Source organism: Dipteris shenzhenensis, chromosome 17 (assembly GCF_047967505.1).
Source record: "Dipteris shenzhenensis isolate YYH24624 ecotype China chromosome 17, Dip_SZ_1.0, whole genome shotgun sequence".
Taxonomy (NCBI): domain Eukaryota; kingdom Viridiplantae; phylum Streptophyta; class Polypodiopsida; order Gleicheniales; family Dipteridaceae; genus Dipteris; species Dipteris shenzhenensis.
In genome coordinates this window covers 42,533,558-42,551,031 of record NC_141612.1, presented here as the reverse complement: position 1 = coordinate 42,551,031, position 17,474 = coordinate 42,533,558, and the positions used below count along the sequence as shown (strand labels likewise).

At 42.6% G+C, this 17,474-nt stretch overlaps 1 protein-coding gene across 1 annotated transcript in view; it reads left to right on the top strand.

Annotated features, from left to right (window-relative positions):
- Nucleotides 1-17,474, top strand: part of RH1 (RNA helicase 1) — a 116,006-nt gene that overhangs the window by 43,226 nt on the left and 55,306 nt on the right. The window contains exons 4-5 of the mRNA XM_087388449.1: nucleotides 10,656-10,762; nucleotides 11,135-11,318. Coding sequence (XP_087244575.1) covers nucleotides 10,656-10,762; nucleotides 11,135-11,318 — 291 coding nt within the window. The remainder of the gene's footprint in view (nucleotides 1-10,655; nucleotides 10,763-11,134; nucleotides 11,319-17,474) is intronic.

The following is a 17,474-nucleotide window of genomic DNA, read 5'->3' as shown; positions in this document are numbered from 1 at the left end:
GCATACCTGGCAGGTCAGAGACTCTCTGGAGGCCTGGGACTGTATGGGACAGCAATAGCTCGGAGCAGACCTGCGCAGGTCTGATGATGTGGTTTGTGACGTCAACATGGCTGAAGAAATATCGTAACTAAATAATGACAATATTATAAGTAAAGATTTGATTTTTCATACATTGATATATGTTGTCCCTTGTTTACAGGCCCCTGCACAAGAAGATGAGGAAGAAGATGAGGAAGAAGGAGGCGGAGAAGGGAGCATAGAAGGGAGCGTAGAAGGGATCGAGGATGTGGAGAACTTAGATTAGTCGTACAAGTAGTGCTAGCTACTCTTTTTTGTACAGCCACTGGCTTGGCTTCGTGCCTCTTGTATATACACTCCTCTTATTTTTGGTACTTGAAGCCATAGGACGTGGCTTAGCTTCATGCTATATGTACATCCAAGCACTTTTTGAGCTATGAATTAATATACACTCTTTTTATTTTTTTGGCTTTCAATTTTCTTGTGCAACGTTCTATCAATTAGTGCCTTGTAATTTAAATATTTTGGAATTGTAATTGTCGGTTATAGACGTGCTTGCAAGAGTGCTAATTAAAATGCGGTTGGTTGTAAGAATTGAATTACACAATGTGGAAATGGGATTCCTGTAACTACATAGCATACACAACATACATAGCATTTTGGCATTGGGCCTGGGACAGGCACTGAATATGGGCCTGGGAATAGGCTGTACAGAGGCGGGACTGACTTGGGCCAGTGTCAGGCTGACGCCTACAAGGTTGGTTGGAGCCAACGAAGCTGGCTGGTTGGTGAGCCAACCAGGTCAGTTGGTTTGAGGCTCCTGGTCAGCCAGTAGGAGGCTGCTGGTCGGTCCATATTGGAGGTCATTGGGCTCTATGAAAGGGAGCCCTGTGGGCTCACTCTTCTCATCCATTGCAGCAGCCTTCAAGGAGTAGTTTGGAGCAGCAGACCAGCAGGGACCTGGGCCATTATTCAGAGGGACAAGTGAGGGCCGAGTGTTGCAGACATAGCTCAGGGAAGGGCTTCACCCTTAGCTGTCTTCTAGGGCAGCAAGGTGCAGGGATCAAGGAAGTATTCACTCCCTCACGTGTGGCTTTTTGGCAAGGATAGCTTGGAGGTGTGTTTGCAGGGTGACAAAGCCAACTCAAGCTCTACGGGACACGCAAGCTTAGGGATCTAGAAGTGTCATGGAGGTATGACAAGAGCATATTTTGGGAAGGACAGAGGACCACGCTCTGGTGGGACTCTGGACTTGTTTGTATTGTGTTTGTTGGACGGAACTATATTTACTGTTGGCTCTATATCTCTCCTCTGAGCATTGTCTATCTACTGGCTTGCACATGTATGTTGACCACATCAAGTAAAGAAGTTTTGATTCCATCCATAACACCATTGTGTGAGTTCTTGGGCTATATTCTATCCATCTTCCGCTGCGTATACCCTCTGTTTTACCCTGTGTTTGTGTGTTTCTAACACCATGATGAATAGTTAGGAACCATGTTGGAATGTAGAGGTCAACTCCCAACTTGTGAGCCCCCATATGAGGAGGGCAAGCAGGAGGCAGACCTGTAAGAGGGAGGGATTCAGAGGTATATGGGAAGCAAGCAGGGTGCCACATGGGCAGCAACAAAGTATCAGCCATGTGGGCTACTTGGGCAAGCAACTAGTGCTCACAATAGGCCCTAGTTCAGGGCAGATATATGTGCAGAAACAGGCATGGCTGAGGCAGTAGAGGTGCCCAGAAAATGGGGTGGAATTGGCTTGGGCACAGCCCTATGTAGGCCTACTGCAGGTTGGTCGGCAGTCTGTATGACTGGTCTGCAGAACCCGAAGTAGGGTCGGCTGTAAGAGGTCAGTGAGCCAGATCTGGTCGGCTGAACCCTAGGCCCCAATTGGTCATGTTTGGGGGCATCTAGCCCTCTATAAGGAGACCCATTTGGGTTTTTTTGGCAGGCAGCAAATGGCACTCCAGTGTGCATGTCAACAGGTCTCAGCGTTCTGCAACATAGTGTACAGACCTACAGCCAGTAGAGAGACTGTGGTGCATAGGCATTGAGTCCATTGTCCAGTAAGAGCTCATCCTTGAGTAGTGTGACATGAAGTTAGGGGTAATGAAACTTCACGCACCTCTTAGCTTCTTGCTCTTCCCAATCTTAATAATAGAGACCCTTATCACTTGCAAAGAGAGATGAAGAAAATATTTTCATGCAAAGAAAACCACAACATATCTTTCTCCTTGCTTCCCTTAGAGGAGAATGAATATGGTAACATCCCAAGTGACATTGTAGTCCAGCATTGGGAGAAGAAAAGGATCCGCAGAGGCCATTATCTCACCAAGCCAGTCAGCGCAAAAGAGAAGAGCGATGCATTGTTGGAAGAAGATCTTTCGGCTCAACATGACATAAACTGATATATATCTAGGGGCTTGAAGCGGCTGATTTGGCTGGATGGGTAAATTCCGGGGAAACATGGCACCTCCTTCACAGAAGCCTCTAGAAATGGCTGAAAATCATTCCACAAACTGCTAGAAAACACAGAGGTCTATAACTTCCACTAGAAAAGTGATATCAGAAATAAAGTACATACATGGATGGGCCTTGAAGTGAGCTTCGTACTGATATAAGTTTCGTTGAAAACAGATAACCGGTTGAAGAGATATGGACAGTTTATTGAAAGGGGGTAAAAACTGCCATAGAAATAAATAGTCATACACAGAGACTCATAACTTCTTGTCCTGGAACCAATGCAAGAAACTAATTACATGGGAGGGAGACCCTTAAAGAGAGCTTCGCGCTGATATAAGTTTCATTGAAAACAGATAACCGGTTGAAGAGATATGGACAGTTTACTGAAAGGGGGTAAAAACTGCCATAGAAATAAACAGTCATACACAGAGACTCATAACTTCTTGTCTTGGACCCAATGCAAGAAACTAATCACATGGAAGGGAGACCCTTAAAGAGAGCTTTGCGCTAATATAAGTTTCATTGAAATCGGACCACCGAGGAGAAAGTTATAGGCCAAATACTGACAGGGGGTCTAATTGCTATATTAACTGCCATCTGCCCATGCAGATTTCGCCTAAGCAAAATGCTCCCTCAAGGCTCCACAATTATCAATGATCCAATACCCCTAGAATTCGCCTAAAAGAGAGGAAGAAACTTGCATGGTGGCTCGGGAAATGGATGGACTATGTGTGCACAGTGAGCGGCTGAACAAGAACTACTTTAGAGACTTGAATAGAGAGAGAAAAGACATAGGAATGGAGACTCAAGGAAAATGATAAGATGTGACTTTTATTACCATGAGAGTAAGACTCCACTCAAATACACTCAAAATACTACAAACACAAGGGAGAAGAAGAGGTTTCATACATACAAGAGGGAGCGGAAGCTCCAAGACTACTCATAGAGAGAGAATAAACTAGAGAGAGATGGACTCAAGAGTCTACATAAGAGAATATCTACAAGAGGGAGAGAAGGCTCATGGAAGAGGCTTGAGGAGACTAGAGCTACAGCAACATGAGTCCTAATGGTGGAAGAGATGATGAACAGGGGAGAGGAGAGCTGCTTTTATAGAGATTTTGTCACCCTCCTTCACCCATTTACAATTGCTGTCTGTAGATTCTTTTTCCCATCAATTCTTTTTCCCATCAATCACATAAGCCCGTATGTCACCATCCATGTTCTTTTTGGCTACTCTTGCCATGTGTCCCATCAAAAGATGCTCAAGACTCTTAAAATATTGAGAAAGTTAAGATTCTCCCCACATGGAGCCCATAGGGACCCTCTCTTTTCCATATGTCCACATCCTCTTTATTCCACATAGGAATTCTAGAAGGATTCCTCTTGACTCCACACTCCTCCACATGTTTTCCACACGCTTGGCATGTGGCTTCTCTTATATTATTAGAACACATGGTGTAATCTAATATAATCTACCTGTAGAGGACAGCCAAAATCCTCCACATAATATACAGCAAAGACTCTTTCATTTCTCTCCCTCTCTCCCTCTCTCAACAGATTCACTAGGGCCCAGGACAATCGTCGGGTTGGACCCCCCCCCCCCCCAAGGTTTTTATTACTTGAGAGAAAACTGAGTACATGAGTTCAGCGTAGAAGCTGTACATACATGAAAATCCAAAACGTGAATGAATGAATCATTACATGAGCTCTCAGGCTTCCTTTCTTGGCAACAAGCCACTTGTCAATTTCTACATTACTTTCCTAATTACATGCCACTGAGGGCAACTCTGGAGTCTTCGAAGCACTTGGTCACGCGAACCGCCTCCTAGATGCTTGTTAGGCTCCCGTAGCGCTTAGGAAAATAACTCTTCCTAGTACTTGTAACAATTAATTAAAGCGCACCACCATGGCACCCATTAATTGTTAGCGCTTTGCATGCAAATAACACACTATGGACTAATTCTAGTCACGGTGGGCGTCCCCACTGAACACATGTGCACACATAACAAATATAATATATATATATTTATTCTTTAGTTGACCGAAGTCAACGCTCTTGATCATAATTAAGGAGCTTTGACCAAGGGTCGAGGCGCCTTAATTATAGCCAAGTCTCTCCAACCGAAGTTGGCACATCTTGGTTAACCGTGGTTAACCCTCTTGGTGCATGCCAAGTCTCGTTGACCGAAGTCAACACTCTCTGACCGTAGTCAGCTCTGTAGTTCTCTGGTTAACCGTAGTTTACCCATATCATTTTCTTTTTCTTTTACGAAAACCATGTACGGGGAAATTGCAGACTTTATTGCTTTACCACATGTAACATCAGATACAATGGGGATAGTCTCCCCTTTATTCCTGGCAACTAAATGCTGATTTTTTCCCCTATGCACAAACTCCAGCACTCTTTCAGGAAGAGTCAACTTCACTGCCTTGCAATGAAACCAAGGCATTCCCAAGACTACATCATGATGTTTTAGTGGAGAAATGAAGAAGTCTTCCTGATCCACATAACTTTGTACATGAAGACGGAGCTTCCCTATCAAGGGAGTGACTGGCACAGGATTCCCACAGAACATCTGATCGGCATCCAAAGCCCTGCCCAACTCCTCCGTCTTTATTCCCAGCCTTAGGGCTAGGTCCTCTGATATGAAATTATCAGTAGCCCCTGGATCAAATAAAATTAGCGCTTGCTAGTCTCTGACTTTGCCCCATGATAGCAGCAATTCTCGTTCTTCTGGGTTTGAAACATGACCCAGTATGTCAGTAATTCCTCCTGCCATTGGCTTTTGCGGTCCCCGTGGCTTCTCTGCCTCTTTTCCCTTTGAAGTTGAAGGCTTTTTGGGCACTGGGCAGCCACATGCCCCTCTTTGCCGCACTTGAAGCATTTCCCATCTCTACAGAATTCAGCTATCTGTTCAGGGGTGAATGGAGATTTGCCTTTATACTGAGTACCCCTTGGCTTCTGAGGCTGAAACCGTTTCTTTTCAACCTTGGGATACTCTTTCTTTTCTGATTTTGAAAAACCAGTTTTCTTTCTTTTGGCACGTCTTGCATGCAAGGATAGTACCGTGGATGGATCTTGTAACGGCACAAGACTAGCTACTGAAATTGAATGCATAAGGTCTTGAATGTTCTTTGCCCCCAAATCATTCACTACTGCTTGGATTCTTGGACTGAGACCTGCTCTGTACTTTCTCATTTGGGTTCCTTTGGAGATCTTTTTGAAAGGTGCAACTTGCAAATAAGCATCCCAAAACTTTTGGTTGTACACATCCACTGTATCTCTAGCATCTATATGCAAACTGTCCCAATCTTGAAGAACATGATCTCTAAACTGTGTAGGCATAAACTGCTGGTAGAAGGCTTTCTTGAAGTCCTTCCACTTCTTTGGGGCTGACCCATCTATGGTCTGTGCACTCCACCATGCACTAGCTGTCTCTGTCAAGTGCAAACTGACCATTCTTAACTTGGAGGATTCTGAAAACTTTTTTGTACCGAATGCGGCATCAAACTGCCTGATGAACTGCAATGCTTTGTTTGTATGACCATACTGTCCATTGTAGGTCATAAACTTGACAGATTTACCTCCCTCTTTGAATTCCTTGGTCTCTCTGGAAGACTTACTTTTCCTAGACTTCTTGTGTTTCCTTCTTTTCTTGGATGGTTTATCTGATAAAGAAGAAGATATAGAAGTCGAGCTCGAGGTAGACGGTGAAGGACTGGGAGATCGGTGATGATGCCTCGATCTCTTCCTGCTATGAGACCGTCCCCTATGAGATCTCTCTTTCTCTGGCTGTACACAAGAGTGTGCCTCTGGCATTGGCACATCATATGCAGCATTAGGCACAGCTTCTGCTTGAAACAAATGCTGAGCCCTTGGATCCCTTCTGAGATTTTCCATCTCTTCCATACAAGTGCGTACATCTGCTCAAATTCTTCTTGAGTTTGTTGCACACTTCTCTGTCTTGGATGTGCATCCCTATCTTGTGAATCCCACTGGATAGGTGATTGAACCATTTTCTTACAACTCGTCTGAGATCTGCAAGTTTCTCACACACACACTATGTATGCAACTGATGCATGTTGCCTTAGCTTTTCAAAGAGAAAATTGACCTCAACAAGAGGTGTCTTGCATTCACAATCTATGCCAGTACTGGGCTGTCAGCTCAAGGCATATACCCACAAAGTTGCTAAGGCATCAACAACTATATTGCCCCTTTTCTGGCTGCTGCAGAAAGCACTCAGAATGCATCTGATTCCCTTTTTCTGAACGCAAAGGTATGCATTTTCTCTTTTTCTGCAAATCTCTGATTTTTCCTCTGATCTCTGCTGTTTCTGACAGTAGATACTTTCTCAGATAAGTGAAAACTGCTAGCAGAAACAGTCTCTGTAACTGTCCCTTTTTTTTTTTTGGGAGACAGTAACCAGATGGGTAACTACCGGTTACTCTAACCAGACTGACTGATTCTGGTCTGGTTAGTTTGTAACTGGACCAACTGGACTGGTCACAGTGACCAGACTGGTCTGGTTGAGTCAAGTCAGGCCAGACTAACTAAACCAGAGTTAAACTAACTCTGTTGGGGTTAGCTTAACCTCAGGTCTGCCACCTCAGCCACCTGTCTAGCTGGCAGTCCAGGTCAGCTATCACATGTCCTCTCACGTCATCTGTGGGACTGGCTGCCACGTCATCTGACACGTGTCCATATGACACATCAGCAATTTTCTATGCACTGCCACGTCAGCTCGCACATGTGGCCGCCACGTCACCTGTGTGCCACGTGTCTGTTGACCTAGTAAGACTGCCTCTGCCACATGTGCGCCACGTCAGCTAGTGCATTGCCTGCCACGTCACCTTGGCTGCCACGCTGACTGCCACATCAGCCTAAGGTTCTAGACCTTGGCTGCTGATCAGCATCGGGCGTCTTGCGTCACGTAAGAACCTCCGTCAAACACGAACCTGCACGTGAAGGCATCGCTACGCTTGAAGGCGTCGTCACCACACGGGGAGCGTGACAGAATGGCCCAACTAATTTACGTTCACGTCTCCCGTCGAATGATTGTAGACGGAAGTATTTTGAACTCTGTGCGGTTGCCTTCGCCAATCATCTACAACCAACGATCCCTTGTAGCAGAGAGGACAATAGCTTGACAGAGCAGCACCTGCTATCGCTTCTCCTCAGTACCGGCTAATTAAGCGCATGGGTGTCCTACTACTGCAACCACAATCTCCTGATTGGAATTGATACTCGTCAACGATCTCCCGTAAGATTACATGAATCCCGTCGATAGCCGAACTAAGGAAATCATTTCTGATTACTTTGCGCCACGAATTTGCTTTCTTGCGCTGACCTTTAGCCCTTACTTCATCCAACGACCCATATTGCAAAGCTCTTCCTTTCCTCAGACTTGGATCGTGGTTTCTTTATTCTCTGGCGGGATCGTCACAGCCTGAAAAGATTGTGAGCCTTGGCTCTGATACCAATGTAATCTAATGTAATCTACCCGTAGAGGACAGCCAAAACCCTCCACGTAAAATACAGCAAAGACTCTTTCATTTCTCTCCCTCTCTCCCTCTCTCAACAGATTCACTAGGGCCCAGGACAATCGTCGGGCTGGACCCCCCCGAAGGTTTTTATTACTTGAGAGAAAACTGAGTACATGAGTTCAGCGTAGAAGCTGTACATACATGAAAATCCAAAACGTGAATGAATGAATCATTACATGAGCTCTCAGGCCCCCTTTCTTGGCAACAAGCCACTTGTCAATTTCTACATTACTTTCCTAATTACATGCTACTAAGGGCAACTCCGGAGTCTTCGAAGCACTTGGTCATGCGAACCGCCTCCTAGATGCTTGTTAGGCTCCCGTAGCGCTTAGGAAAATAACTCTTCCTAGTATCTGCAACAATTAATTAAAGCGCACCACCATGGCACCCATTAATTGTTAGCGCTTTGCATGCAAATAACACACTGTGGACTAATTCTAGTCACGGTGGGCATCCCCACTGAACACATGTGCACACATAACAAGTATAATATACATATTTATTCTTTGGTTGACCGAAGTCAACGCTCTTGATCATAATTAAGGAGCTTGGACCAATGGTCGAGGCGCCTTAATTATAGCCAAGTCTCTCCAACCGAAGTTGGCACATCTTGGTTAACCGTGGTTAACCCTCTTGGTGCATGCCAAGTCTCGTTGATCGAAGTCAACACTCTCTGACCGTAGTCAGCTCTGTAGTTCTTTGGTTAACCGTAGTTAACCCTCTTGGTAATAAACCAAGTCTCCCCGACCAAGGTCAGGTCAAATAAATGGTCAACTGTACTTTGACTTAGGATATTTACATTGTGGTGACATGGACATGAGCCCACCTCTTTATATGACTCGCTCTTCCTATTTTCTAAAAACCCCATAATATCCCATACACAAATAACTCTCACCCCATACCAAGGTATTTATAATTCATACCTATGGTATTTACAAGTATCCATTCCACTCATTCTCTCAATCCCATACAATATCTTAGAAAATAGAAATAAGTGAGAGCCGCTAGGCTATCACTTGATACTCAAACTCTTATTAAACATAGAAGAAAACAATACCAATGCCAAATAAAAAAAATATCAAATTTTGGCGTCACAGTAGCTATAGAAGCCTATAAAGAAGCATGTGGCAGTAGGAGTAGTGGTACACTAGTGTGACAGCTTTTGTACTTGATTCATCTATCTATACATGAGGTTTTTGGATGTACTACTGTGCATGTATTCTTAGCAGATCTGAAGTCTTTCTTTTATCCATTTGTGTGCACACGAGAGCGGACAAGGTGATGTGTAGTATCCTGGCAATTCAAGTGCCACATTAGATGACTTGTGTTCCAGGTTGGGGATTGATGCTGTGAAGTTTGTGACAGCGTGAGGAAGCACCACATTGGAGAAAGCTTGAGAGTCTGAAATGAATTGTAAAAATACAAAGAAGCAGTGGGTAAAAAATTATTGTTGGACCATCTTCGCAGGGACCCTAGACTCATTCATTTAACTGGGGTCAGATTCTTGGTTTACAACCCATGAGGCAATTATCCTATCCATGGTGAGCATAAGCCGAGCAATCATCCCCATTATGCACAATGGTTATAAGAGTCCGAGAATCTGAACTCGTCTACAACCCATGAAGGCATTATCCTATCCCTGGTGAGCATAAGCCCATGAGGGCATCATCCTATCCCTAGTGAGCATAAGCCCAATATAATGCAAAATGGTTGCACTTGATTCTTAAAGATTGCATCATCATACAATATCAAGCCCCCTCTAATGAAACAAGTTATTAAAAAATACCAAGAGATGCAGGGAAATTTTTTCCTTTGGTAGTTCCTTGAACGTACTTGATGCTCTGAATCGATGTGAAGGCTGATGGTGCAAATAGCCAGGCCTCAGAGATATATCTATTGAATTGTGTGCATACATTTGTAAACCTACACCTTTTTACTAATGAGTGCCAGGTAATTTTGAATGTGTACATACGTACGTCAAGTCTCAAATATCATATTCAGGGTTTCTAAGATTTATTTATCATAGAATAAAGGGATGAAGCAGGTGGGCATGCCATAGTGCCTGTTCTTGCTGTGCATGAAGGTCTTTCAAACTATTAAATAAACTCTAATCCTGACAGTGCATTCATAAAGGAATGAGTGTCATTTGTGATTCTCCAAGGTGTGTTAGATCTAATCATCCTGTTATATATGTTTCCGCTCAACTGTAGAACAATGTTGTGATTCTCTGTCCGCGGTCAAAAAGCGGCCTTGTGTGCTCCATACAGACATTTTCTCCCTAGATTCCTGTAAATGCAAGAGTATTCCCAAAGTCATCATATCACATCAAAGCAAAAAGGTTTATTGTCCTCAAGGCTCATAATAGGCACCACGAATTTACAGGCCATCATGATTTATTTTCTATTGCAAAATATGTCACCAGGGTTAAGTTGAGAATGAGGGGAACCTTTGCAATGACAACTTCACGGGCTATTTCTCTTGGAATATATATAGAGCTTGTCTTTGCACAGTTTCAATGACCAACATTTCATTTGAGAATGTGGGTCCTCAGGTCCAGTTTGTACTTCAGCAACTTGCACCTTAGTGGTGTAGCCTTCTTGCTAAAGTATCGTGTATTTGATTTATAGGTGATTGACGAGACTGATAGGCTTTTAAGGCAAGCTTATCAAGATTGGCTTCCAAATACTCTTGATAAAGTACGTTCTGGAGATCATTGCAAAGGCACACATCTGAGGTCAGTTTTCATAGCAAGCCAAGATGCAGCTCTACTATGATGTCTGTAAGACACTCGTGACCCTTGCTAAGTGTGTGCTTTTCTGGTGTTAATTTTTCCTGAATACCCCTTATTTATCAACTGTGGTAGTTCATGTTGCTTGGTACAGAAGTCTAGTGGTAAGGGGTCTGTGGTGAAGAAGCAGTCCATGTTAAACATCGCATGTACTGCTTAGGGAATCTTTTGTGCAAGGAAGAAGCTTCATGTAATTCAATGCATAATCTCAACCTTATCCATATTACTGTGAATGCTAAATGGCAATAAAAATGTCTGATGCAGTATTTCCTCTAATAACTGGAATCTAATCGTGTTCATCAACAAACTCTTGTGCAGCTGTAGGGAAAGAGGATTCAATGGAAACAGCCGTGATCGTGTAATGAAGATGGTTTTGTCAGCAACTTTGACCAGGGATCCTTCCAAGATATCACAGATCGAATTGTACTATCCAATGTTGATATCAGCAGACATTAAAGACAAGCGGTACAAACTACCTGAGCAACTGCAATCATATAAACTGGTAATTTTCTTGGACTATTTATGCTGCCCCCTTTTCCAAACTTTGTCCAGATTCTGTCATCTGTATCCTCTACATGCTCGGGTTCTGTCGCATGCATTTTTTCACAGGCAGCATTAAAACTATAAACACTCAAGAAGCTTTTTCCAGCTTGTATTTCTCTGTCTTAATCTTCAAGCCCTTACAAGTTTTAGTGCCAATGAAAGTGTGGTCACGCCTCCCTCACATACCCTCTACCGTAGGAAAATCAACAGTCACGGTACAACATGAGAGGTCAACAAGCTTGTCACATGTCAAATTTTAGGGGTTGCTATGTGTTACCCTTAAGATGTGGTGCTACAGACTGCAAGGTCATTGGCATGGGCTGATAAAACTGAGGAGTTCAAATTCAAGGAGCCTTAAAACTGGATGATCCCATATCTAGTGCTATATACATGGAGCTTGCATTTTAGTTTGCTGAGAAAAGTAATCCTGCATTTCTTAAAGGTTGACATCTTGCACATGCACGTGCATGTGTGCACACAGGGTGCACCCGTGCACACAGACACATCTACACTTTGTTCAGTGTATAGTCAGAAAGAGACAGTTGCTTTTGAACAGGAATGTTTTTTTTGAACATTTTGTCTGTCAATGAAATGCATGAAATGCCTGTATTTTCAGTGTTTTTGTTTTCATGTTTGTAGTAGTTAGTGAACACACTTGAGTCTTGACACTGGACACTGATCATTGATTAAGTTTTCTCTTATTTTTATGAGAGATAAGTTGTAACTGTTCAAGGATCCTGAATGCACAAGTGGACGTTTTCAATAAACGGACTAATGCGTGCGTCTCGGTTTCTCAACACTTAGACATTATTCAGCTCAGATTCTGCACTTTCTGCAAGTTTATATTTTTCCAGCATAATATTAAACCTGAACGATGATTAAGTAGAGCTTGAGTCTCGACATCTTACAGATTTGGCAAGACTTGACATTGAAAGAATAACTTGGGCTTCAGTTCTGTAATTTCTACAGGTTTTGTATCATATTTAGCATGAGGTATGTGCATGACATTTATTTTAATGATGTGAGGCAAGGACAAGTTAGTGGATAAACTTCTTGAATTGTATTTGGTGGAGGTAGGGGTCTGTACGTGCATATAGTGTGTGTGTGTTTTTTTTTTCTTTGTTTGGGCTCGTTATTGGGCACTTTGGACTTTATGGACAAACCGCAGTTGCAAAGTCTTTAGTAATCCCAATTTTTATTTATTTGCTTTCTTTAAGCATTCTCTGCAGCAATCTTTCTTTGATTGCTTGCAGACTCGCCAGACAGACGAGGATGTATATTTGGCTTGTACTGAGATCTTCAGTTGATGTATTTTCTAGTGTCTCTTTTCTGAGGTGACTATTCTTGTAATATAATCAATCAAAGCTTTCACTAAAAAAATGTGAGAGAGAGAGAGAGAGAGAGAGAGAGAGAGAGAGAGATGTATTAATGTCTGCGGGAGGCCTCGTGGGCCTATGAGCAAGTACAAAATCAAAAATTAACTCATACAAGCCGCTGTGGGCGGAAGCAAATGGCTCACTAAGGCCCTTGCTGCTGAATGCTAAAGTGCGAAACTAGTAACAACAAAATAGCAAAATAGAATCAGGTGCTCAAGGCTAATGCTCCGAGTACATGCTCAGGCTCAATGTATCCAGGCACCATGACGGTTCTCTGATGAGAAAGAGAGGATTGTGGGAAGAGAGAGATAGAGATGGCTGTATTAAAGTCCACATGAGACTTTCAGGATCTATGGGACTGTTGATCACTATCAACAGATAGGGATCTTTTACATCTAGTGAAAGAAAATGTTATAATCTTGCTATGTGTTACTTTGTTGAACTAGCTAGTGCGATAGTGTGAGTACTTTGTTGTGGTGTTCTAAGACTTATTTTAAGCAGCTCCCAAGCTTTTTGGCTGGCTGCTCCAACGGAGTTTTAAGGTTGCTTCTGCTGTCCCCATAGCTCTCTCTAATGTGTGCATAGGCTCAGCATCTTAGGAGTAGATGCTGCTCATTTTGGACCTCTCTTGTGGGGCAGATTTCGCAGATTCTTTCCTCTCTCTCTCTCTCTCTCTCACACACACACACACACACATTTTTTTGGTGAAATCTTTGATTGATTATATTATATGAGTAGCAACCTCAAAATAAGGTGCTACAATTACATCGACTGAAAATTTCAGTATATGCCAAAAAGACCTCATGATCTATGCAGCGGGTCTGCAAGCAATCAAAGAAAGATTGCTGGAGAGAACGCCTAAAAAAGCCAAACAAAGAGAAAGTAGGATCACCAAAGACTTTACAATTCCTATATGTCCATAAAGTCCATAGTGCCCAGTAGCAAACCCAAACGAAGAAAAGATGAAACTCCGGTCTGGATGGATGAAACCCAAATAGCCAGAAGAACTTCCCAAACGGAACAGATGGGAATCTCGCTCGCAGGCGCTGTCAAAGTAGATAAAAAAACTCACGAGAGCATGGACAATTCAAAACAAGTGAGGCACAGCCTCCGAAGAAGTAGAACATCTGTGGCAAAGTGCAGGAGCAATGTGTCGATGAGCTAATAGCTGTCCAGATGGAAACACTCCCAAAAGAACTCGCCAAAAGAAAACCTGTTGCCGAAGCGGTACTTTATAGGCCCAAAGTTGCTTTTACAGGAACGTCTAGGTTCCTGTAAAGCCAGCAGATGCTGAAAAGCTTTTAAAGGACGTGCTTCCAATCAAGAAGCAAGCTGGAGACCAAAGGACAACCATACAATGTACCATCAAAGCAACCAAGTAAGAAGTCCCACTGAGTGGGTTGCCAGTGACCAAAGGGAGAAGTATTGATTTGTTGTAACAGAGAGCGAATCATAATAGCCCAAGGCTGATCACCTTGCATAAATTGCAGCAGCATTTTCCCTTTGTGGGCAAGGATATCAATGATAATAAGACCTCCATGCATTTTTGGTGAACATAGTCGATGCACTGAAAGCAGTCTTAGACTTTTCCGGCCATGCTTGGATTGCCAAAATAGTTCCATGATTACAGACATGAAAGAAGCAAGATCCACTTTAGTGAACATGATCAGAGACAAATAGAATTGAATATAGGACACTAGAATGGACTGCACTATTCGAAGTCATGCAATGGCTAGGTTGCTAGTTTCCAATATTCATTCTTTTCTTGAGCTTGACAAGCACCCAATTAATTTGCTGACAGCGGGTGATGCCCCCAACCCAAAGGGTAACCAAGATGACGAACAATCTGAGTGGGTGGAATTATTTCCCGTGGCCATAAGAGACCATGCCTGTCTTTAGAATGCAAGGGGAGCAGCTTAGACTTTTGAAAATTCACATGAAGACCAGCTGCCAAACCATAGAGCGACAGAGCTTGCATCAAAGCGGAAATATCATTTTGAGTATTCTTTGGGGTAAAAAAGGAATCATCAGCATAGGCTTGAGCAACCATGCTGCGATTTTCTGCCATTTCCAAGCCATGAAGGATTCTTGTATCCACCAGATGGTCTATATATTGCAAAACACACACTTTTTTTTTAATAGTGAAATCTTTATATTTCTGTGTGGGAAACCTCAAAAGAGGTAAAAACCCACCAATAAGTACAATGAAAAAATTTACAAGTAAAACCTCAGAGCAAAAGTCATGAGGTAGCCAAGTAAAAAGTTACGTATCAAGCTGGAGGAGGATCAAACACAGCATCCTCCAGCTTCAAATTGTTGCTTTGTAAAAACTGATGCAGCGATGAAACCACACCATCAATAAAAACAAGCTGTTTTTTGCCCTTGTGATTCTTCTTGATATAGGTTGGTACCCGAAAATTTTGAATCAGAGGGTCAAAAACCTGTTGTAACATGGGATGAAAAGATTCCAGTAAAAAAGGTACTTCTGCATCCCGGACAGAAGAAAACTCTGGCACAGGCATCAAAGGCAGAGAAGCTACATCAACATCTGTATCTTCCGATGAAAAAGCTGCATCTGATAAAGCAGGGTTTAGCATTTGAGCTTCATTCTGAGGATCAACCTGAGTAAGAGCAGGGGCAGCATCTTGAGAGAGAGCATGCATATCATCCTGCAAAACACACACACACACACACACACACACACACTCTCTCTCTTTTTTTTTGGTGAAACCAAGAAAATTATATTATGTAACATTCATTTACATCAGGGCAGTGCTCGAGAAAAGAGCCAATGCCCTATCCATCAGAAGCAGTAAAAGAAAAGCTGAATACAAGAAACATCCAAATCGTCCTCATGTAAGGCATCATATAAAGACTGCCGCAATGAGGCTTGGAAGAACTCATAAGGGTGCTGAAGGGGAGAATTCAGATATGCATGATTTCACTGCAGCCAGAGGGTCCATAAGGCCCAGTATCTGATCAATTGAAAGAAAAGAGAATACTGTGACAAAGAAACTGATAGTTTGCCATACATCCAAAAAAACCTGTAGAACCTGTGTGCAGGAAATCTGAGAGATAAGAAATAGGAGATCTTGTCTAGAAGGTCTCTGGAATATGAACAAAACCACAATAAATGCGGAATACTCTCAGGAGTATGACGACATCTTGGACAAAGAGGTGAGGCAATCCTTCTTTGAGCCAATTTCACTCCCACTAGAAGAATACCAACTATGCATCTCCATAGAAAGAGTCTCTGCTTCAATGGCATTTTCAACTTCCATATCAATTATAATTTTCCTTTCCACCAGGCTGATGACTTATTCAGATGCCAGAGAGAGTTAGCATGATGAGCAATCCAAGGAGGAGGTAATATCAATCGATAAGCCTGTATAGAAGTCAATAATTGCAAAGGCTGAGAGGATATTCTTGGACTTGAAGACTGAAGGTGCCAATCTTGAAGCTTGTCTCTTACATTCAATGTTGGAATCGGACCCAAAGGGAGTAAGAGATCAGCAATGGCTTTCCAAATAGTTCTGTGATGCATCCCAAGATTGTATTGTCGACATGCAACCGGAAAAGAGAGAAAATGTCCTTGCGTATCTACCACATCATCAATGAACCGGATGCCCAACCTCATAAGATTGTAAGCTCTGATTGGTGGTTGTACAGCAAGGGGAGAGGAAAACACAGCACTCCAATGAATGCTTTCCATTCTGAGTGAGGAAGCTATAGAAGCAGGATGGGGAGACCATTTGATGTGAGAGAGAACTTGCTTCCAATCCTGAATCAAGGAAGTAGAAAATGGACAACCAGGGATTTTACCTTGAAATTTGCCAAGTACTACTTCCGATGGATCAACGAGCCAATGTCCATAAGCATTTGTGCGCATCTGACCACACAAAATTGCCAACATGATAGACCAAGGCTGCTCTTGTTGAAAAAAAGTCTTGAGCATAGTGATCTTTCTTGCCAACACATGAAATTTGATGTTTATTATATTCAAACCACCATGCATTCTTGGTGAGCAAAGCAAGTCCATTTTGAGCAACCTTAAAGCCCTTTTATGAAGCTTAGTTTTCTAGAAAATCTCCATGGCTTGAGACATAAAAAAAGTGAGATCTCGAGATGACCAATGTAATAGAGGAAGGTAGAACTGGACATAAGCTAATGGACTGAACAATTCGAAGCCGTACATGCAAGGGCCAAGTGGAGATCTTCCAATATTCTAATTTGTCCTGAATTTTGTTTAACACCCATGATATTTGTTGCTTATTTCTGATTTTCCAGCCAATGGGATAGCCCAGATGTCTCACTATGTTTTCCGGATAAATAATACACACACACACACACACACACACACACACACACACAACCCCACACACACACACATTTTATTAAAATTTTTTTTGGGTGAAAACTTTTTTGGATTATATTACAAAGTAACTATCCCAAAATGGGATATGTCAAAGTACGTAAGTCCCAGACTAGATAGCTGGAAAATACATTAAGAGAAAATGTCACTGTAGGACAAATATACATCATACTCTATGTAGTGAGTTTGTAGGCAATCAAATAGAAATTGTTGCAAAGAACGACGAGAAAACAAAAGTAGAAAAACTCGGATCACCATAGACTTTGTGGTTTCCATATTCCTGAGAGTCCAAAGTGCCCAATAACGAACCCAGGAAAAGAACAAGTCAAACTCTGCTTGGCGAGGATAAATCCCAAAAAGCCAGAAG